This window comes from Rhinoderma darwinii, chromosome 7 (genome assembly GCF_050947455.1).
Source record: "Rhinoderma darwinii isolate aRhiDar2 chromosome 7, aRhiDar2.hap1, whole genome shotgun sequence".
NCBI classification, from domain to species: domain Eukaryota; kingdom Metazoa; phylum Chordata; class Amphibia; order Anura; family Rhinodermatidae; genus Rhinoderma; species Rhinoderma darwinii.
The window spans coordinates 81,915,201-81,938,764 of NC_134693.1; the positions used below are offsets into that span (position 1 = coordinate 81,915,201).

At 40.3% G+C, this 23,564-nt stretch overlaps 1 protein-coding gene across 7 annotated transcripts in view; it reads left to right on the plus strand.

The window, feature by feature from the left end:
- The window catches only part of LOC142657993 (40-kDa huntingtin-associated protein-like), a 186,660-nt gene that overhangs the window by 107,054 nt on the left and 56,042 nt on the right, over positions 1–23,564 (plus strand). For 6 of the 7 annotated variants that reach the window (XM_075833622.1, XM_075833623.1, XM_075833619.1 and 3 more), the window contains one exon: positions 7,386–7,478. In XM_075833622.1, the coding sequence (XP_075689737.1) occupies positions 7,386–7,478 (93 nt within the window). The remainder of the gene's footprint in view (positions 1–7,385; positions 7,479–23,564) is intronic. The other variant, XM_075833621.1, reaches the window with a different exon arrangement.

Here is a 23,564-nt window from a genome sequence, read left to right on the forward strand (position 1 = left end):
CGTGCTAGGTAGTAGACCGGGAGGCCAGTATTAGGCCTCCGGTTGCCATTGCAGCCACCAGAACCCCGGCAATTTCATTGCTGGGGTTCCGATGTGCTGCAAACAGCTTAAATGTAGCGATTTAATTTCTCAGATGGCGACTTTCGAATATTGAGTGTTTTTATTCGTGGTATCTGTCCAGATGAGGAAGATGTCGTCTATGTATCGCCACCACCTCAAAACATGAGTGAAGTGGTGGGATACATAGATCGACCTCTCCTCCATCATATCCGTAAATACATTAGCATAGGATGGCGCCATGTTGTGCCCCACGGCCGTCCCAATAATCTGTATATAGGATTTGTCTTCAAAAGTAAAATAATTTTATATCAAAATAAGTTCCACAAGTAACCTTAACTGCCAGCCCATACAAGTGTATGGAGAGGGAAGGGGGGAGATGAGAGAGAGTGTGACTTAGCATCAACCGCTGCATGTAAGTCTATGGAAGGGGAGGGGTGAGCAGGGAGAAACACACCGACGTGATGGAAAGTTTTCTATTACACCTCCGTGCTGGTTTCTCAGCTACACTACTCATTACTGCTGAATAATCTCCATGTTGCTGCAGGTTCTATATATATGTGAAGAGGAGAATCCTGTTCTTCTACTGTGCAGTGTATAAAATACATACATGATAGCCGCTAGGCTCCGCCCACTAGCTTTGAGAGAACTCCGAATTATAGATAGAGCCAGCAGAGGCGTCAACTGCTAAATAATACCACATACAATTACATAATGGACAGAAATCGTGTTATTAATCATCTACACACATATAACCGCTTATTCTGAAAAGTCGCATGAAAAGTTAGGTACGATTTAACCCCTTAATGACAAGCCTATTTTAACCCCTTAACGCTCCAGGACATACTATTATGTCATGGTAAGTGCATCGTTCGCGCTCCATGACATAATAGTATGTCATGGATGAAACAAGGTGCCGTTCGCGCGGGCGCGTTCTTGAGCTGTGATAGCCTGCTGTCGGAAACAGCAGCTATCATAGCTCAATGTGCAGGGACCGATCGCGGTGGTCCCCACAGATTAACCCCTCAGAAGCCGCGTTCAATAGCGATCGCGGCTTCTTAGGGCTTAAACCGCCATCGATGGCCCGCTACATAGCGGCCGGCGATGGTGGCTATGCCAACCAGTGTCCTAAAAAAGGACTCCGGATACGCCGACGGAAGCTTAGTGGCTCCTGCCCTCAAGTCCCCTAGTGGGACAAAGTAAAAAAGTTTAAAAAAAAAGTGAAAAATGTTGTGTAAAAATAAGAAAATAAAAGTAAAAATCCCCCCTTTTCCCTTATTAGTCTTTATTATTAAAATAAATAAACTATACATAATAGGTATCGCCACGTCCGTAACGGCCTGAACTACAAAATTATTTCGTCATTTATCCCGCACGGTGAACGCCATAAAAGAAAATAATTATAAATCATACTAGAATCACAATTTATTGGTCACTTCACCTCCTAAAAAATGGAATAAACAGAGATCAAAAAGTCGCATGTACCTAAAAATGGTCCTGGTCGAAACTACAGTTCGTTATGCAATAAAACAAGTCCTCGCACGGCTTTCTTGATCGAAAAATAAAAAAGTTATGGATCTTAGAATAAAGTAACACAAAAAGTAAATGATTTTTTACAAAAAGTATTTTACTGTGCAAACGCCATAAGACATAAAAAAACGATATACTTCAAATACCTGTTTGCTGCTTTGCAATGGCATTTTAGCAGCTGCTCTCCTAATCCTATTTGTCTGGCAGAAACCTTCCTCATTATGCCTTTATCTGAACGAACCCGTCTGTGCTCTCAATCAGCCACAAATCTTTTCACAGTACGATGATCACACCTAAGTTTTCTTGAAATATCCAATGTTTTCATACCTTGTCCATGGTATTGCACTATTTCACGCTTTTCGGCAGCAGAGAGATCCTTTTTCTTTCCCATATTGCTTGAAACCTGTGGCCTGCTTAATAATGTAAGCAAATATGGATTAGACAAAACCGATAAAAACAAGTGGACATATACAAAAACACCGAAAAAGGCCATACTTACAAATGGACACATCCAGGTTAGAAACGCTGATGAAGGAGAGTGAGCAGGTGCTTTAAATAATAATAGCCACTCCCACTAGTCTTGAGGGGAGTGGTGTGTGTGGTGCATGGGATGTGTAGTAAGAGCTAATAAATTGTGTGTGTGTGCAAGTGTAATACTATAAGTGGAATATAGGGGGCAGTAATGAGTGAAGTGCTTCAATAGAAATAAATGGATAATGGGGTGCAAGTGTTTGAAACATGGAGGGATAGTGTGAACGTCATGAGGCACGACGTGTATAGCCAGGTAGAAGCCTATTTGTGACGCCTTGATAGTTCATAGAGCGGGCTACCCTGCTTGCTATGCCAAACAACAACACACCATGCTCTCCCAGCATCAAAGACCCGGCTGTGTCCCATGGGCCCAAACGGTAGTTTATCACCCCAAATGGGGTATTGCTGCACTCAGGAGAAATTGGGAAACAAAATGGGGTATTTTGTTCCCTGTGAAAATAAGAAATGTTGATGAAAAATTATATTTTATTGGGAAAAAAAAATATATATTTCATTTCACAGCCCAATTCCAACACGTGCTGTGTAAAAACTGGTGTCAAAATGGTAACAACCACCATAAATTAAATTCCTTGAGGGGTGTAGTTTCCAAAATGGGATCACTTTTAGGGGATTCCTACTGTTTTGGCACCGCAACACCTCTTCAAACCTGGCATGCTGCCTAAAATATATTCTAATTAAAAAAAAGAGGCATTAAAATGCACTAGGTGCTTCTGGGGCTTGTGTTTTAGTCCACGAGCGCACTAGAGACACATGTGGGACATTTTTTTAAAACTGCAGAATCTGGACAATACATATTTAGTAGTGTTTCTCTGGTAAAACCTTCTGTGTTACAGAAAAAATTTAATAAATTTGAAATTCAGCAAGAAAAATGAAATTTGCAAAATTCACATCCACATTATGCATTTCACAGGAATTAAATCAAAGGGTCTAGTTTTTAAAATGGGGGTTTCTAATAGAACTGAACAGGTACCTTAAAAAGGCTTTTGAAATTTTCTTAAAAATTAGAAATTGCTGTTTATGTTCTAAGCCTTGTAACGTCCAAGAAAATTAAAGAAATGTTCAAAAAGCGATGCCAATCTAAAGAAGACATATGGGAAATGTGAACTAGTAACTATTTTTGGTGGTATAACCATATGTTTTACAAGCAGATGCATTTAAATTCAGAAAAATTCTATTTTTTCAAAATTTTCTCAATTTTGCAATTTTTCACAAATAAACACTGAATATATCGACCAAATTTTACCGCTAACATGAAGCCCAATGTCTCTCTCGAAAACAGTCTCCGAATCGCTTGGATAGGTTTAAGCATTCCGAAGTTATTACCATATAAAGTAAAATATGTCCGATTTTAAAAAATGGGCTCTGAGCCTTAAGGCCCAAACTAGGCTGCGTCCTTAAGGGGGTAAACCTGAATGACCAAGCTATATTTTACGTTTTTCCATTGTCGCATTCCAAGAGCTATAACTTTTTTATTTTTTTCCTCGACATAGCTGTATAAGGTCTTTTTGCGGGACAAGTTGTACTTTTTAATAGCACCATTTTGAGGTACATATTATTTATTGACTAACTTTTATTAACTTTTTTGGGGGAATAGAAAAAAAACAGACATTTCGCCAGTCTTTTTTGCGTCCTAAATCTATGCCGTTTATTTTGTGGCATAAATAACAAAATAACTTTTTTAAGCGGATTGTTACAATTGCAACGATACCAAATTTGTATAGATTTTGTATGTTTTACTACTTTTACACAGTAAAAACGCTTTTTTTTCAAAATTATTTGATTTTGTGTCTCCATATTTGAAGAGCCATAACTTTTTTTTATTGTTCCGCCGATGCAGTTGTATGAGGGCTTTTTTTTTTTTCGGGAAGACTTGTAGTTTTTATTGGTACCATTTTGGAGTAGACTTTTTGATCACTTTTTATCAAATTTCTTTTAAGTCAGGATTCACAGAAAACAGCAATTTTTCCATCGTTTTTATTTTTTTATTTTTTACGGCGTTCACCGTGCGGGTTAAATTATGTAATAGCTTTATAGTCGGGGTCGTTACGGATGCGGCGATACCAAATATGCGTAACTTTTTTACTTTATTTTGTTTTTTTAATAGTAAAGCAGTTTGTAAGGGGGAAAAGTGTTTTTTTCATTTTTTTTCACTTTTTTTTTTTTTTTTTTAATTAACTTTATTAAACTTTTATTTTACTAGTCCCACTAGGCAACTTTAATATGCGATCATCCGATCGCTATTAAAATATACCTTAATACTTTTGTATTGCAGCGTATTACTGCCTGTCCGTTTAAAACTGACAGGTATCTGCTAGGACATGCCTCCGGCATGACCTAGCAGGCATTCACTACAGGCAGACCTGGGGGCCTTTATTAGGTCCCCGGCTGCCATCGGAGACACAGACACTCGGTGATTATATCGCCGGGTGTCGGTGGGATGAGAGGGAGCTCCCACCCTCTCTCAAAAACCACTCAGATGCGGCGCATGCTATTGAGCGCCGCATCTGAAGGGTTAAACGGATGAGATCGATACTTATATCGATGTCACACGTTCGAGCAGGGACGCCCCCAGCCCTCAGCTACTTCTGGCAGCCGAGAGCAGGGAGATTTGACAGCTTCCTGCTCTGTTTATCTTGATGCAGCGCCGTAAAAAGGCTTATGCATCAGAATAATGCCTATTAGTGGTTGGTAAGAGACCCAAGTCCTTTGTCGGGGGTGCATACACCTCTCGGTCCGCCCTTGATCTACCATCCACGTTAGACTTATATGCACCCAGGTGGCAATAGAGAGAGAGCCTTTTCTTCCTTTTGGAGGAAAGCTATTTTGCATACTTTCCCCAGGAAGCATTACCCTTAAAAGTGCAGAAAGTAATGTACCAGCTGATCACTCCAGATTCGGTCTCTCTAAATCCCAGAGATCAATTATTTTTGCCGCCGGAAGACTCATATGGACACATGCATGGGAAATGTAGCATCATGGCGGCCATTTAAATGAATAAATGTCCATGAAATGCATTAACACTCTAGGTCCACCAGAGCAAGAGCCAAATTTCCATAGTGGCTTCCCGTTCGGTCTCATAACGGGGGTTCCCAAGTGGGGGACACCCCTATGATGTCAAAATGCCCTCTGAGACCGCCCCTTTTAAAGGGTAAAAAAAGCTTAAAGAGGTCCAACCTTTAGTAAAATGGGGTAGGAGGCTGCAAATGGTTTTAAATAACAGAAGATAATATAGTCGCCTTTTAAAGGTGATTTTAACCTACATCCCCATTTTGTTAAAGGTTGGACCCATTAAATTATATTATAATGAAAAGTTATGCCATTTTCTAATGTATTTTTTGTTATAGTTCCTGAACATTTCAAGGGCTTCTTTTGGCTGTAAATTGAGGCACTCCTGTTAATACTGTATTTAAAGGTTGGAATTTCATCCTTACCACATCCTCCTCATACAACTGACGGGTTGTTATAAGACAGGGTTTCTCAATGTTCCTTAGTCCTTACTTGGTCCTCACTAGCGAAAACATAGTGATACCTGGGCCTCACTAGTGATGGAAGGTGCTCGGAAAAATTCAAATATTGCTCAAATGATATTTTTCAAAGAATGCGTGGCATACAATAGTTCTTATACCAAGCGTTTCTCAAAGGTGCATGAGCAAGATGGTTTAAATTGGTGAAACCCTTTAAAAATGAATTGATTGCTACATTAAAAAAAAGACTCAAACCAATTAATCTGAAAGGGCATTCATTCATATACCTGCCAACTACCAGAGTCTAGTAGCACCCCCCCCCCCCTGTAGATAGCGCCACTGTAGCTCCCTCTAGGAGCGGAAAACCCGGCCAGAGCATTGACAATACCGAAGTCACGATCCATATATGGACACTGACAACATGGGCTCCTGCTGGAGCGGAATCACTGGCCAGAGGCTGCCAATGCTAGGAGTCCCTGATTCCCCAATGGAACTGCTGTTCTAACTGTATCATTTTGTTCAGCACAGAACAGCAGTTTCTTGTACCGTGGACGGGCCGGGAAGTGCTGCCGAGACACAGCCTATTTTTCCCGGCCCGATCACGGTCATATGAAACTGTAGTGGTAGAGCTGGGACAGAACAGGGAGCGATAAGCAGCTTCTCAGATTGGGCGGTCCAGGCAGGTAACAAGGCGGAGCTTCCTCCTGCAGCACAACACTACTGCGCCACTAGGGAATCGATTCAACGATTCTGTTAAAAAAAAACAATCGTCAGAGGCCTTTATGATGAAATCAAATTAATTTGATCGTCCAGCCCTAATACCACTAATCACTCTGGAAATATAATAGGGAAGACAGCTCGTTGGTCTGCGCTCATTTACGCCTTTAACAAGCAATGATTAGTGATGTATGGGGACGAGCGATCGTTACTACGAACGTTCGTTCTCATACATTTCGATCATGTTCACAGCAGATATCCCTGTTTACACTGAGATGTGCTGCCACCAGTGATATTTAATGCTGCATAAACTAGCAGAGCACCCGATAATTGGCTAGTTTAATAGGGCCTTAAGGCTCTTGTAGGAGCTTTCTGTATTGGCTAAGTCCGCTGTCTATCAAATGTGTCTGAATGACCCGCGATACACCAAGTCACCTGATTGGCTCCTGTGCACTGGTCCCCCTCTAGTGACGTTCTATGAGTTTTTATAAGCTCAGACATTGCACTGCTCTTCAGAGCAATGATATTTCTACCTATTGTTGACAACCAATGATTTTTCAAGGGATTGACAAATAATTCTATTCAGTAATAAATCTGTGTTCTGAGATTTTAGGCTGGGTTCACACAGAGTTTTTTGCAGGAGGAAAATTTGGAATTTTAAGGCAGATTTTCCTCTGCCTGCACGCAGATTTTCACGGCGTTTTTCACCCGCGGCCATTGAGCGCCGCGGGCATAAAACGCGAAATATGCTTTCTCTGCCTCCCATTGATGTAAATGGGTGGTCAGAGGCGTAAACGTCGGAAGATAGGGCATATCCCTTCTTTTTCCCGTGAACAGTTTTTTTTCGCAGAAAAAAACGCCCTTTCCTCCCATTGAAATCAATAAGAGGCATTTTTGCCAGTTTTTTTGGCGCGTTTTCTGACGCGGTTACCGTTTAAAAAAACTCCGTGTGAACTGGCCCTTAATCGGCTTCTCTCTTTAGTGACTCCTATTTATCAATTCTTTACAAAGGTTTATTTGCTTAGTTTTCAATACTAAACTGAATTTCACCCATCTTTTATGTAGGAGATTATGATGGAGCTCTTGCTGTGTTCACAGAGATGCAGCTTCTGGCTCAGGAGAAGGGTCTGCACACGCCAGGAAACACCGTGCCAGTAGGTAAGAGTATCTTCAGAAACATGCTAGATGCACAAATAAGAATACATAGAACAAAAAATGTAGGCTCTGTTCACATTTTTCTTTTGGCATATGTCTGGATGATATAAGTGGGTATACCTGTTTTAACTATATTTAACTATATTGGAAAGCGTAGTCGACTACGCATTCCAGTACAGGAGCATGCCACTGAAAACCTATACTGTGCGGTATACGGACACCGTGGAGGAAGTCAGTGGTTTCTGTCGGCGTCTATGGTGTCTGTCATGCAGCTAATCTGACGCTTCCAATATTTTTGTTGTTCTGCTCCCCTGACTGAGTAGAGCAACCATATATGTGAACAGGCCATTATTTTAAATATTTCTTCATTCTAACAAGGCTGGACAAACCCAGTTTTTTTTTTTTGTTTTTTTTTTCCAAATTCGCTCAAATATTTGGGAAACTGGTGAAAGTGCCTAAACACATCTGTATCTTAACATCATAAACCATATAAATCAAAACAAAGCAACCACATTATTATCACTATACACAGGATAAACATAGTATCGGTTAACCCCTTAACGACATGTTATGTGGTTGCAGCTAACATCACGTAACTGTAAGTGACACTGATGGAGCCCGCTCTATCACCAGCGGGTGTCAGCTGCATATTACTGCTAGCCTCCGATCTGGCCGATCAACTGCGGCATCTAGATGGTTTCTAGCCAATCGGCACCCCTGTAACGCGATATCGGTGGTGCCGATAGTTGCTATGGCATCCTGGTCTGACAAGTACAGACCTAATAGGCTTGCTGTCAGAGTGACATAAGTAGTGCATTGTATTAGAATAGAGATCAGTGATGCAGGCCTACAAGTTCCCTAGTGGCCTCCTGGTCTGCCAAGTACGGAAGTCTATTAGGCCCTGACGGAGGGAGGCCTAATAGACTTCCTGCCAGCGCCGAGAAGATGTCAGCTGTATATTACAGCTGACATTTTGCTGTAACAGCAGGGACCGGAGCTAGCTGCGATCTCCGCCAATAACCCCTTCGATGCCGCAGTAAAAAACGACAGCCACATCTAGGTGGTGGGCTCCTGGACCGCCAAGTACGGAGGCCTATTAGGCCCTGCTGGATGCATAACCTATTAAGCTTGCTGAGTGATGCTGACGTTGTAATACGCTGCACTGTATAGGTAGTACAATGTTAAAAAAACAATACCCACCTTTTGTCTCATAAGTCTTTTATTATAGGAAATATATGAAAACATTTAACCCCTTCCCCCTGCTTGCATTTTGGGCCCTAATGACCAATAGAAGAGCTATAACTTTTTATTTTTGCGTCAACATAGCTGTTTAAGGTCTTGTTTTTTGCGGGACAAGTTGTACTTTTTAAAGAGGCTCTGTCACCAGATTTTGCAACCCCTATCTGCTATTGCAGCAGATAGGCGCTGCAATGTAGATCACAGTAACGTTTTTATTTTTAAACAACGAGCATTTTTGGCCAAGTTATGACCATTTTTGTAGTTATGCAAATGAGGCTTGCAAAAGTCCAAGTGGGTGTGTTTAAAAGTAAAAGTCCAAGTGGGCGTGTATTATGTGCGTACATCGGGGCGTTTTTAATACTTTTACTAGCTGGGCATTCTGAAGAGAAGTATCATCCACTTCTCTTCAGAACGCCCAGCTTCTGCCAGATCACGCTGTGACGTCACTCACAGGTCCTGCATCGTGTCAGACGAGCGAGGACACATCGGCACCAGAGGCTACAGTTGATTCTGCAGCAGCATCAGCGTTTGCAGGTAAGTAGCTACATCGACTTTTAAAAATAAAAACGTTACTGTAATCTACATTGCAGCGCCTATCTGCTGCAATAGCTGATAGGGGTTGCAAAATCTGGTGACAGAGCCTCTTTAATAGCACCATTTTGGGGTACATATAATTTATTCATTAACTTTTTTTTGGGGGGGATAGAAGAAAACCTGAAATTTCGCCACTCTTTTTTTTGCGGCCTAAATCTACGTAGTTTACCGTGTGGTATAAATAACACTCTAACTTTATTCAATACGTTGTACGATTGAAAAGATACCAAATTTGTATAGATTTTGTATGTTTTACTACTTGCACAGTAAAAACACTTTTTTTTTCAAAATTATTTGTTTTTGGGTCTCCATATTTGAAGAGCCATAACTTTTTTTTATTGTTCCGCCGATGCAGTTGTATGAGGGTTTTTTTTTTTTTTTGCGGATTAACAGAAAACCGCAATTTTTCCATTGTTTTTTTTTGTTTTTTTTACGGCGTTCACGGTGCGAGTTAAATAATGTAACATATTTATAGTCGGGGTCGTTACGGACGCGGCTATACCAAATATGTGTAACTTTTTTGCTTTATTGTGTTTTTTTTAATAGTAAAGCATTTTGTAATGGGAAAAAGTGAGTTTTTCATTTATTTTTTTTCACTTTTTTTTTCATTAAAGGGAATCTGTTGCCAGAAAAACATTTTTTTTTTTTTAATCATTTAGTGTGTAGGTGATCAAACATTGTTCAATTTTTTTTTTTTTTTTTCACGAGTCAGGAAATATTATAAATTAGATTCTAATTTATAATATTTCCCATTGCTGGTCACTAGATGGAGCTATTCCCAAAATTGCAGCATTGCAAAATTGGGTAAAAAGCCCTCACTCTAGTGAGCTCTCAGCATCCCCCCCTCCTTTATCCTGGCTAGTGCCGGGATAAACGAGGGGTTTGAACGGTCTAACCTCCTACACTGTGTGTCGCCATTTTTTGAGCCAACACACAGTGTAGTAGGTTTACATACAGTAGTAAACGTACACAAACTCGAACATACATTGAAATCTCTTACCTGCTCCTGCCGCCGCGGCTCCCTCCGGCCCGTCCGCTCCGTCTGCTGCCGCTGGTCCAAGTGCACAAGTCCGGAAGCCGCGACCGGAAGTAGTAATCTTACTGTCCGGCCGCGACTTCCGGTCCACAGGAAAATGGCGCCGGACGGCGCCAATTTCAAATTGGACTGTGTGGGAGCGGCGCATGCGTAGTTCCCACACAGACGGCGTACACAGAAGTGGATGGGACGGGAGCCGTTGGCAGTCCCTATGGGACTGTGGCTGCCGTATTCCATGTCTGTATGTGTCGTTAATCGACACATACAGAAATGGAACAAAAAATGGCAGCCCACATAGGGAAGAAAAAGTGTAAAAATAAGAAAAAGTAAAACACAAACACACAAATAAATATAAACGTTTTTAATAAAGCACTAACCTCCTTAACATATGAAAAAAAAATTTGTGATGACACTGTTCCTTTAAGGCGATAATATATTTTATATACACTACCGTTCAAAAGTTTAGGGTCACTTAGAAATGTACTTATTTTTGAAAGAAAAGCACAGTTTTTTTCAATGAAGATAACATTAAATTAATCAGAAATACACTCTATACATTGTTAATGTGCTAAATGACTATTCTAGCTGCAAACGTCTGGTTTTTAATGCAATATCTACATAGGTGTATAGAGGCCCATTTCCAGCAACCATCACTCCAGTGTTCTAATGGTACATTGTGTTTGCTAACTGTGTTAGAATGGCTAGAAAAAGAGAGCTTTTATGTGAAACTCGGCAGTCTATTCTTGTTCTTAGAAATGAAGGCTATTCCATGCGAGAAATTGCCAAGAAATTGAAGATTTCCTACAACGGTGTGTACTACTCCCTTCAGAGGACAGCACAAACAGGCTCTAACCAGAGTAGAAAGAGAAGTGGGAGGCCCCGCTGCACAACTGAGCAATAAGACATGTACATTAGAGTCTCTAGTTTGAGAAATAGACGCCTCACAGGTCCTCAACTGGCAGCTTCATTAAATAGTACCCGCAAAACGCCAGAGTCAACGTCTACAGTGAAGAGACGACTCCGGGATGCTGGCCTTCAGGGCAGAGTCGCAAAGAAAAAGCCATATCTGAGACTGGCTAATAAAAGGAAAAGATTAATATGGGCAAAAGCACACAGACATTGGACAGAGGAAGATTGGAAAAAAGTGTTATGGACAGACGAATCGAAGTTTGAGGTGTTTGGATCACACAGAAGAACATTTGTGAGACGCAGAACAACTGAAAAGATGCTGTAAGAGTGCCTGACGCCATCTGTCAAGCATGGTGGAGGTAATGTGATGGTCTGGGGTTGCTTTGGTGCTGGTAAAGTGGGAGATTTGTACAAGGTAAAAGGGATTTTGAATAAGGAAGGCTATCACTCCATTTTGCAACGTCATGCCATACCCTGTGGACAGCGCTTGATTGGAGCCAATTTCATCCTACAACAGGACAATGACCCAAAGCACACCTCCAAATTATGCAAGAACTATTTAGGGAAGAAGCCGGCAGCTGGTATTCTATCTGTAATGGACTGGCCAGCGCAGTCACCAGATCTCAACCCCATAGAGCTGTTGTGGGAGCAGCTTGACCGTATGGTACGCAAGAAGTGCCCATCAATCCAATCCAACTTGTGGGAGGGCCTTCTGGAAGCATGGGGTGAAATTTCTCCTGATTACCTCAGCAAATTAACAGCTAGAATGCCAAAGGTCTGCAAAGCTGTAATTGCTGCAAATGGAGCATTCTTTGATGAAAGCAAAATTATTATTTCAAATAAAAATCATTATTTCTAACCTTGTCAATGTCTTGACTATATTTTCTAGTCATTTTGCAACTCATTTGATAAATAGAAGTGTGAGTTTTCATGGAAAATACAAAATTGTCTGGGTGACCCCAAACTTTTAAACGGTAGTGTATATATATATATGCAGCACACAAGAAAATGACGACAGCACACTGCGAACACTAATGCCACCTAAGCCGCTAAATATAAATAACCATTGCTGCTAAATCTACTTACAATAGGGAGGTTCTTAGCGCACATTTTGATCAAATTCTGTGAGCCCACCTGCCACGACAATGCGACCTCTGAGGTGGGAACCTACACTGCACATACATCAAGAACTGGGACTAAGCCTACATATATCTGGGGATGGTAGGAACCAGCATGAAACCAATTAAAATCACCCACGTCAGAATGGGAGGAGTGCAAGATCAAAAAATGGAGGCAATCACTAACCCCACATATATGCAAATTTATACAGCACACAAGAAAATGGCGACAGTCACTGCGAACACTAATGCCACATAAGCCGCTAAATATAAATAAATATGCATTACTGCTAAATCTACTTACAATAGGGAGGTTCCTCGTGCACATTTTGATCAAATTGTGTGAGCCCACGGCAGATGTCGGGAAGGGGTTAAGAATATGGTGACAAATAAATTGGCAACAGGAGGCCGAACAATGGCCTCCTGCTCTGCCATTACTTAAGCCGATTAGGCCCGGATGGCGGAGCCTGATCGGCTCGCTGTCAGTGAACAACTGACAGTTCTAATACATTGCACTACATGGGTAGTGCAATGTATTAGAACAGCAATCAAATAGTTGGACCTTCAAGTCCCCTAGTGGGACTAAAAAAATGTGTAAGAAATGTAAAGTTTCAAGTAATAAAATAAAACACGATCAACCTTTTTCCCTTAAGTCATTTATTAGTGAAAAACATAAATAAACCATACATATCTGGTATCAGAATTGCTGTTTTTTGGTCACTTTGTCTTCCAAAAATTGAAATAAAAAGTGATCAAAAAGTCGCATGTATCCATAAATGGTACTGATAAAAACCATAGCTCGTCTCGCAAAAAACAAGCCCTCATACGGCTCTGTCGACTAAAAAATTTAAAAGTTATGGTATCACAACATGGCGACAGAAAAAATACATTATTTTTACAAAAGTAGTTTTATTGTGCAACAAGTTGTAAAACATAAAAAAGTGCTATAAATTTGGTATCGCCGGAATCGTACTGACCTGCAGAATAAAGTTAACATGTAATTTGACGCGTGGTGAATGCTCTATAAAATAACTAAAGAACAATGCCAGAATTGCTGTGTTTTTGTCACCTTTCCTCCCAAAAAAAAGAATAAAAAGTGATCAAAAAGTCGCATGTACCCCAAAATGGTACCAATAATAACTACAGCTCGTCCTGCAAAAAAACTGCCCTGATACCACTACGTCAATGAAAAAATAAAATAAGTTAAGGCTCCAATATGTCAGGAAAGAAAAATATGCAGAATGCAGGTCCGAGGGGAACAATTCTTCTGTTTCACGAGGCGATGTATCAAGGCACTAAAATTAGGGAACCAGGAAGGGGAGGACTCAAACATATCTGCTGGAAGCGAGGGTGCCCGTATTATACCAGGACAACACTACCCAGCAAAATTCCCCAAACTGCAAAGGTGCAGCGTGTGTACCATTAGGGGGGATAAGAGAGGACACCATTTATCAGTGCGACACTGGCCTGTGCATAAAGGATTGCTTCACAGCGTAACACACATCTATGGATTATTTTTCCCCATTATTACACCACTTGACTATGCCCTGATGTACTTCGCACAGCTTACATATGCCACCACATTTACTGAAATACCAGTAAAACCACAAACAGAACTCCTACCAAGCAACATCCGCATTCCAAAAGTCAAATGGTGATCCCTTCCTTGCCCTACAGTGTGCCCAAACAGCAGTTTACTTCCATATATATGGCATTCCCATAGCCAGAAGAAACCGCTTAACCGTTAATGAGGTATTTGTCTTCAGTGGCACAAACTGGGCACAACATATTACATATCAGTAGAAAATTTGAATTTTCACTTTGCACCATTCGCTGCGCATTCATTTCTAATGAAAAACCACTTGTGAGGTCAGAATGCTCACTACACCCCTTTAAAAAGCTTTAAGGGGTGTAGCTTCCAAAATGGGGGTCACTTTTTGGGGGTTTGTTTTACTATTTGACTTCAGAGCCCTGCAATTGTGGGCTAAATTCTGCAAAAATCACCAAAATAGACCTTAAATGTGCATGGTGCTCCTTCACTCCTAAGCGCTGTCATATGTCCAGGCAAATGATGAATGCCTTGAGGGGTTTTAGTTTCAAAATGGGGTCACTTCTAGAGGGTTTCCACTGTACTCCTGGTACCTCGGGCGCCATGTTGCATTTGCAGAGCTTCCTGAACACCAATCCAGCAAAATCTGTACTCCAAAAGCCAAATGGCACTCCTTCTCTTTTGAGCCCTACCATGTTCCCAAACAGCAGTTTAGGGTCACATATGGGGTATTGCCATACTCAAAAGAAATTGAGTAACAAATTGTGTGCTGTTTTTTTCTCCTATTACCTCTTGTGAAAATAAAGAAATTGGGAGCTATAATACATGTTTTTGAAAAAAAAACATAATTTTTCATTTGCACTACTTAATTCTAATAAAATCTATCTATGAAACACCTGTGGGGTCAAAATGCTTACTACACCCCTAGATGAATGCCCTGAGTGGTATAGTTTCCAAAATGGAGTAACTTTTAAAGGGTTTCCGCCGTACTGGTACCTCAGGGGCTTTTCAAATGAGACATGGCGCTCAAATACCAATCCAGCAAAATCTGCAGGCTAAATATCTTTCCTGCCTTTCTGAGCCCTGCCTTGTGTCCAAACAGCAGTTTATGACCACCTTTGGGGTATTGCCATACTCGGGAGACATTGCTTTACAGATATTAGGGTGCTTTTACTTCTTTATTGTGAAAAATTAAAAAAATGCAACATTTTAGTAGAAAAAAATTTGATTTTGATTTTCACGGCCTAATTCCAATAAATTTGCCAAAAAAACCTGTGGGATCAAAATGTTCACTATACACCTAGATAGATTCCTTGAGCGGTGTAGTTTCCCAAATGAGGTCACTTTTGGGGGAATCCACTGTTTTGGTACGTCAGGGACTTTGCCAATGCAGGGTGACCCCCGGAATCCATTCCAGCAAAACTTGAACTCCAAAAACCAAATTATGCTGCTCCTAAGCCGTGTTTCCAATCAGCGGTTTATGACCACATATGGGTATTACCATACTCTGGAGAATTTTTATTTTAAAATGTTGGGTGCTTTTTCTCCTATAATCCTTGAAAAACATAAAAATTTCGACGTTTTATTTGAAAAAATGTTAGATTTTCATTTCACGGCCTACTTCCAATAATTCCTGCGAAAAACCTGTCACTGGTCAAACTGCTCACTATACCCCTAGAGGGGTGTTTGCCAAATGGTCTTTTTGTGGGGGTTTGCAATGTTTTGGCACCACAAGAACTCTTCAAACCTGACATGGTGCCTAAAATACAATGCATTCGGAAAGTCTTCAGACCCTTTCACTTTTTTCACATTTTGTTATGTTGAGGCCTTGTTCTAAAATAAAGTCCCCCTATCATTCTGCACTCAATACCACATAATGACAAAGTGAAAACTTTTAGAAATTGTCAAATTTATTAAAAATTAACTCCAGTTTCGCATAGACCTAAGTATTCAGACCCTTTGCTATGACACTTGAATGGGCCTCCCATTTCTCTATATCATCTTTAAAAAGTGTTTCTACACCTTGGTTGGAGTCTACTTCTGGTAAGTTCATTTGATTTGTAAAAACACACCTATGTCTATATATGGTCTCACAGCTGACCATATCAGCGCAAAAACCAAGCCATAAGGCGAAAAGAACTGCCTGTAGAGCCCAGGGACAGGATAGTGTGGAGGAACAGATCTCAAAAGGGAAAAAAAATTCTGCTGCACTGAAAGTTTTCAGGAGCATAGTGGCCTTGATTCTTAAATGGAAGAAGTTTGGAACAACCAGGACATTTCCTAGAGCTGGCCGCCCAACCAAACTAAGTAATCTGAGAAGGGCCTTGGTAAGAAAAATGACCAAGAACCCAATGGTCACTCTGGCTGGGCTACAAAGATCCTGTGTGCGGCTGGGAGAAACTTCCAGAAGAACAACCGTTACTCCAGCGCTCCACCAATCTGGGATTTATGGCAGAGTGGCCAGAAAGAAAGCCTCTCTTCAGTGAAAGACACCTGAAAGCCCGCCTGGAGTTTGCAAAAGAGCACCTAATGGACTCTGACTGTGAAAAACAAGATTCTGTCTTCTGATGAAACAAAGATTTTACTTTTTAGTCTCAATACTAAGAGTCCTATTTGGAGAAAACCAGGCACTTCTCGTTACCTACCTAATACCATCAAGAATGGTGGTGGCAGCATCATGCTATGGGGGTGTATTTCAGTGGCTGGGACAGGGAGACTGGTCAGGGTTGAGGGAAAGATGAATGGAGCAAAGTACAGATAGATTCTTAATGAAAACCTGACTGGGCTGATGGTTTACCTTCCAACAAGACAATGACCGTAAGCACACAGCCAAGACCACACAGGAGTGGCTTAGGGACAACTTTGTAAATGTCCTTGAGTGGCCCAGCCAGGGCCCTCACTTAGACTCAATCGTACATCTCTGGAGAGCCCTGAAAATGGCTGTCCACCAACGATCCCTATCCAACCTGACAGAGCTTGAGAGGATCTGCAGAGTAGAATGGCAGAAAATCCCCAAATCCAGGTGTGCAAACTTTACGGCATCATACCCAAGAAGACTGGAGGCTGTTATTGCTGCCAAAGGTGTTTCAACTAAGTACTGAGCAAAGGGTCTGAATACTTATATCAATGCAATATTTTAGTTTTTTCTTTTCAATAAATTAGAATTTTAGTAATCTTTGCTGTTTTCGATATGTCATTATGGGGGATTGAGTTCAGAATGATGGGGGAATAACTTTAATATTTTCTTTATTTTCGCACAAGGCCTCAACATAACAAAATGTGAAAATATTGAAAGGGTCTGAAGACTTTCCGAATGCACTGAACATTCTAATAAAAATTATGCCCCAAAATCCACTAGATGCTCCTTTGCTTCTGAGGCCTGTGCTTTAGTCCATTAGCACACTAGGGCCACATGTGGGATATTTCTACAAACTGTAGAATCTTGGCAATAAATGTTGAGTTGCATTTGTCTGGTAAAAACTGAGAGGGTGTGTTCACATCAGCGTTGGGCATCCGTTGATTGGTTCCGCTAGACCTTTCCGTCAAAGGAACCTATCAACGGAAAGGCAAACGGAAACCATAGCTTCCATTTGCATTGCCATTGATTTCTATGCTTCCGCTGCAAATGGTTTCCATTTGTTTCTGTTCCATAAGGTTTCCGTTTTTTAACAGAATAAATAGCGTAGTGAACTGAGCTATTGTTTCCCGCCAAAAACAGGAAAACTTACGGAACGGAAACCATTTGCAACAGAAGCATTACAGATTAAATCAATGGTAATTCAAACGGAAGTTATGGTTTCCGTTTGCCTTCCCGTTGATGGGTTTCCTGACTAAAAAGTCTAAAAATGGATTAACCCTTTCAGGAGCGAGCTCATTTTGGCCTTAAGGACCAGCCCCATTTTTTCAAATCTGAGGTGTTATTTTATGTGGTAATAACTCTGGAATGCTTTTGCCTATCCAAGCAATTCTGAGACTGTTTTCTCGTGACATATTGTACTTTGTTAGTGGAAAAATTTGGTCAATAAATTCATTGCTTATTTGTGAAAACACCAAAATGTAAAGAAAATTTGCAAAGATTATGAAATTTTAAATGTATCTTCTTGTAAAACAGATATTAATACCACACAAAATAGTTACTATTTCACATATTCCATATGTCTACCATATGTTTGCATAGTTTTTTGAACATTTTATTTTTCTAGGACGTAACATGGCTTAGAACTTTAGCAGCAATTTCTCACATTTTCAAGAAAATTTCAAAAGGCTATTTTTCAAGGACCAGTTCAGTTCTGAGGTGGCTTTGAGGGCCTTATGCACTTAGTAGACCCCATAAATCACCCCATTTTAAAAACTGCACCCCTCAAAGTATTCAAAACCGCATTCAGAAAGTTTCTTAACCCTTTAGGCGTTTCATAGGAATTAAAGCAAAGTAGAGGGGAAATTTAAAAATATAAATTTTTTTGCCGAAATTCATTTGTAATACATTTTTTTCCTGTAACACAGGTTTTAATCAATATATGCACTCCAAAAGCATTTGTACTACGGGCTTGGCACAGTTCACACCAGGAACGTCCCCCCATAAGTTACCATATAGGCAGCTCCATATTGTATGCCAAACACAGAGAAGAAAATCGAGCTTATAGCCAAATTATGTATAAAACATAGAATTTTATTTAGCATATATAACAAACAAAGTCTAAAAATTGAACAAAAGGACAAGACCCTAGTATAAATATAGAAGCGTTTACTGACACTTGCAAAGTATTGGGTATCTGTGTATACGCTATAAGTCATATACACAGCCACATAGGATGGGCTCCCCTGTTTAGTAATTCATAGACCATATATAAGTATATTAGGTCAATAATAGAGTAAGAAAAGAGGGGAGACCAAAAATTCAATAAAGTGCTAGTGCATAAATGCGAAGACTTCCCAATTGCAAGAAGAAGTGAGTGTCAGTGCTCCAGTACATAAACCCCAACGCGCGTTTCGCTAGAAAGTGCTTCCTCAGGGGGGGATGTGTGTATAAGTCCTGTAAATTACTGCCCTTATATAGTATGTCATATTTGGAGTGGCGCAGTGCGACGACTGGTGGCGCATCCCCCGTGATGCAGCCGGAAGCGAAGACCGCCCCACTTCCGGCTCCAAGCACTGGAGCGCATATCCGGATTCCCGACGCGTAACGGGAGTTCCGGACATGCGCAGTGTGCCGACGGAGAGGGAACAGTGTCGCCACCAGCAGCTGACCCGGGCATGTGGACTTCGTCACGCGGAGGAACTCCAAAGATGTGAGTCATTATGTGTACTGCACAATTTTTTGGGGTGTCCACAGAGAAGGGGCCCGTTGACAACCCACAAACATAGAAAGTTGCTAGAAATATGAAGCAGAAAATAAATAAAATAGAGACGTGGTCTTATAGCTGTAAATAAATGTCAATTTTATCTCATAATACTGGCTAATCGTGATTAAACCTAAATATAGAAAATATAAAAAATATGCAGAGATGTGATGAGACATACTCCTATTGAAAAAACAGGAGGGGAAAGAATAAATAATAAGGAAGGGATTAATGGAAACTGAAGTGTAGTGATATGAACAGTGTGACACACACAATAGATATAAAATAATATAAATAAAGATCGTGAAAAACACATATTTTATAGGACACTAGCGACAGCTAATAATAATATATGTGACAAGTTACATAGTTACATAGTTAGTACGGATGAAAAAAGACACATGTCCATCAAGTTCAACCAAGGGAAGGAAAAATTTCTACACATAGGAGCTAATATTTTTTTGTTCTAGGAAATTATCTAACCCTTTTTTAAAGCCATCTACTGTCCCTTCTGTGACCAGCTCCTGTGGTAGGCTATTCCATAGATTCACAGTTCTCACGGTAAAGAAGGCTTGTCGCCTCTGCAGCTTGAACCTTTTTTTCTCCAGACGGAGGGAGTGCCCCCTTGTTTTTTGAGGGGGTTTTACAAGGAACAGGATTTCACCATATTTTTTGTATGTGCCATTAATATATTTATATAAGTTTATCATGTCCCCCCTTAGTCGTCTTTTTTCAAGGCTAAATAGGTTTAATTCTTTCAATCTTTCCTCATAACTTAAATTCTCCATGCCCCTAATTAGCTTCGTTGCTCTTCTTTGTATTTTTTCCAACTACAGGGCATCCTTTCTATGAACTGGAGCCCAGAACTGAACTGCATATTCTAGATGAGGCCTCACTAATGCTTTGTAAAGTGGTAATATTACATCCCTGTCCCGTGAGTCCAGGCCTCTTTTAATACACGACAATATCCTGCTGGCCTTTGAAGCAGCTGATTGACATTGCATGCTGTTATTGAGTTTATGATTTACAAGTACACCCAGATCCTTCTCAACAAGTGAATCCGCTAGTGTAGCTCCCCCTAGGACATATGATGCATGCAGGTTGTTGGTACCCAGATGCATAACTTTACATTTATCTACATTAAACTTCATCTGCCAAGTGGACGCCCAAACACTTAGTTTGTTTAAATCTGCCTGTAATTCATGAACATCTTCCATAGTCTGAACTATATTACATAGCTTGGTGTCATCTGCAAAAATAGAAATAGTGCTATTAATCCCATCTTCTATATCATTAATAAATAAGTTGAATAATAGTGGTCCCAGCACTGAACCCTGGGGTACACCACTTATTACCGGGGACCATTCAGAGTAGGAATCATTGACCACAACCCTCTGGATACGGTCCTTGAGCCAATTCTCAATCCAATTACAAACTATATTTTCTAAACCTATAGTCCTTAATTTACCCATTAGGCGTCTATGGGGGACAGTGTCAAATGTAGAGTCAAAAGATTAGAGGGGTAAATAGTAACCCAAAAGTGCATTATAAATACGGTACCAAAAATGATGCAAGCCGATAAGAACAAACCGTGATGGAAATACATATGTATTCTCATATATTAAATAGATTTTTTTCCCCGTTACTACCATTACAATGAGATATTTTTGGATTGACAGACATTTTATATGCCAAGAGAAAAAGGGAAATATACAATTGCTGATGACAAGATAACTCTAAGAGATATCAACATAACTTAATGAGAGTTGGACAACGGGTCCATGTTTTACTTCGGCACCATTCTGCGCCAAACTTCTGATCTGTGTTTTCTGTCACTATTCGATGCAGTGAACGAGCAGGATTAGATTTTCCTCATTCCACCATTCAGACAAAGGGCGGATGTACATATCGTACACAGGCACTAATAAAAAACATATATAATACAGAACACAATTAAAAACAGCGCATAGATGGTAGAGATTATAAAAATGGAACAAAACTTAAGTTCTCATTCAGGCCTCAAACACAGGTTTTACCAGAGAAATGCAACACAATATTTATTGCCCAGATTCTGCAGTTTTTAGAAATATCACACATGTGGCTCTAGTGTGGTAATGGACAGGCCTCAGAAGCAAAGGAGCACCTAGTGGATTTGGGGGTCTCCTTTTTTTTTTTAAATATCTTTTAGGCACCATGTCAGGTTTGAAGAGGTCTTGTGGTGCCAAAACAGTGGAAACTCTTTAAAAGTGACACGGTTTTGGAAACTACACCCCTCAAGGAATTTATCTAGGGGTATAATTAGCATCTTGCCCCCACAGGGCTTTTGCTATATTGGAGTTTCTCTGAAAACTAAAATCTACTTTTTTCTCAAAAAATATAAAAAAAAATAGAATTTTTACAAGGAATAAAGAATAAAATCACCCCAAAAACTTGTAAAGCATCTTCTCCCGATTACGGCAATACCCCATATGTCGTAATAAACTGCTGTTTGGACCCACGGCAGAGCTCAGAAGGGAAGGAGTACCATTTGGATTTTGGAGCGCAGATTTTTCTTGGTAATAGTTCTGTTTGGGGTTATGCTGGTATTTCAGTTTATAATGTGGGGGCATATGTAAGCTGGGCAGAGTACATCAGGGCACATAATAAGAGGGTATAGTAATGCGGTAAATAAATAATCATAGATATGTGGCCAATGCTAAATGGTGCCCGATATTATCCACTTTTGAAAAGCTCTGCACAATTTCTGTCGCTATATTCTGAGCACCAGAGCTTTTTTAATTTTTCTCCACCGGACCCGTGTGACAGTTTATTTGTTACGTTACAATCTAGTTTTCATTGGTACAATTTTAGGACGCATGTGATTTTTTTTTTGCTCACTTTTTATTAGATTTTTTGGGCAAGCAAAGTGACAAAAAACAAAATTTTGGCAATGTTTTTTGTCCTTTTTTTTTTTTTTTTTTACAGTGTTCACCGTGTGCTATAAATAAAATTTGACCTTATTCTGTGGGTCGATACTATTACGGCGATGCGATATGTATGTCGTTTTTTTTATTATGTTGTGTGGCATTTGCGCAATAAAATCGCTTCTCTATAAAATTTGTTTTTTGTCACCATATTCTGAGGGCCGTGATTTTTCATTCAAAAATCTGTGTAAGGACTTGTTTTTTGCGGGACGGGTTGTAGTTTTTTTGTAGTACTATTTTGGGTTATATGCAAATTTTTGATCACTTTTTATTCTATATTTTGGGAGGGGTGATGACAAAAAAAATAGTGATTCTGGCATTGTTTTTTAATTTTTTTTTGCGAAGTTCACCGTGCGGGAAATAGAACATTATAGTTTTATAGTTTGGGTCTTTACGAACGCGGTGATACCAAATATGTGTACTTTTTTAACGGTTTAATTTTTTGTTTTTGTAACTTATAACTTGTTTTTTTACACTTTTATAAAACATTTTTTATTACTTGTTTTTTTACTTTTTACTGTTTTTACTTGAAGACCTGCAGCACTGATAGCTGCTATAATACATTACACTACCTAGGTAGTGTAACATGTTGTAAACTGTCAGTGTGACAGCTGGTCCTCACAGGCTTCCGTGCATGGCAGACCCAGTGGCCATTGTATGGCCTCCGGTTTTGCCATGCAACCGACGGCGGCACCCGCAATCGGTCCCCGGGAAAGTTTGTTGCAGCAACAACAACTTTCCCTGCGATTACATGATCGGGACCTGAACCAATCAGGTCCCGATCACGTCTCCAGGACCAGAGGCAGGGGTTAACGGCGCAATCCGAGTGTCAGTGCTACTCTGAGACTCCCGGATCGAGCTTTTAACACCCACTGGGAATTCACGTCGGCGCTGCACAGAGCCCAGCAAGCGCCGACGTGAATTTACAGTGGGCGGTGGGGAAGTGGTTAATAATGGTGATCATGTTCTCTGTAACCGAACCAATCGGTTCGGTTGTCAGAGAACAAGTTGCTGGGGAGCCGGGGAAACGGACACCGCCGGCGTTAGAGCGCTCCACTCAGCGCTATGCCGGCAGAAGCAGAGGTCTGCAGATTCACGACCTCGCTGCACGGAGTATATGCGGATAGGACATGAATCTACAGATTGTCTGCATGAAAATAGATTTTCTGCAAAAAAATTACATTTGTAAATTTCACCTCCACTTTGCACATCTTGTCTAAATTTTAGTGTTTTTCACAAACACTGAATGTATCGACTAACTTTTACCGCTAACATAAAGTACAATATGTCACGAGAAAACAATCTCAGAATTGCATGAAGAAATAAAAGCATTCCAAAGTTA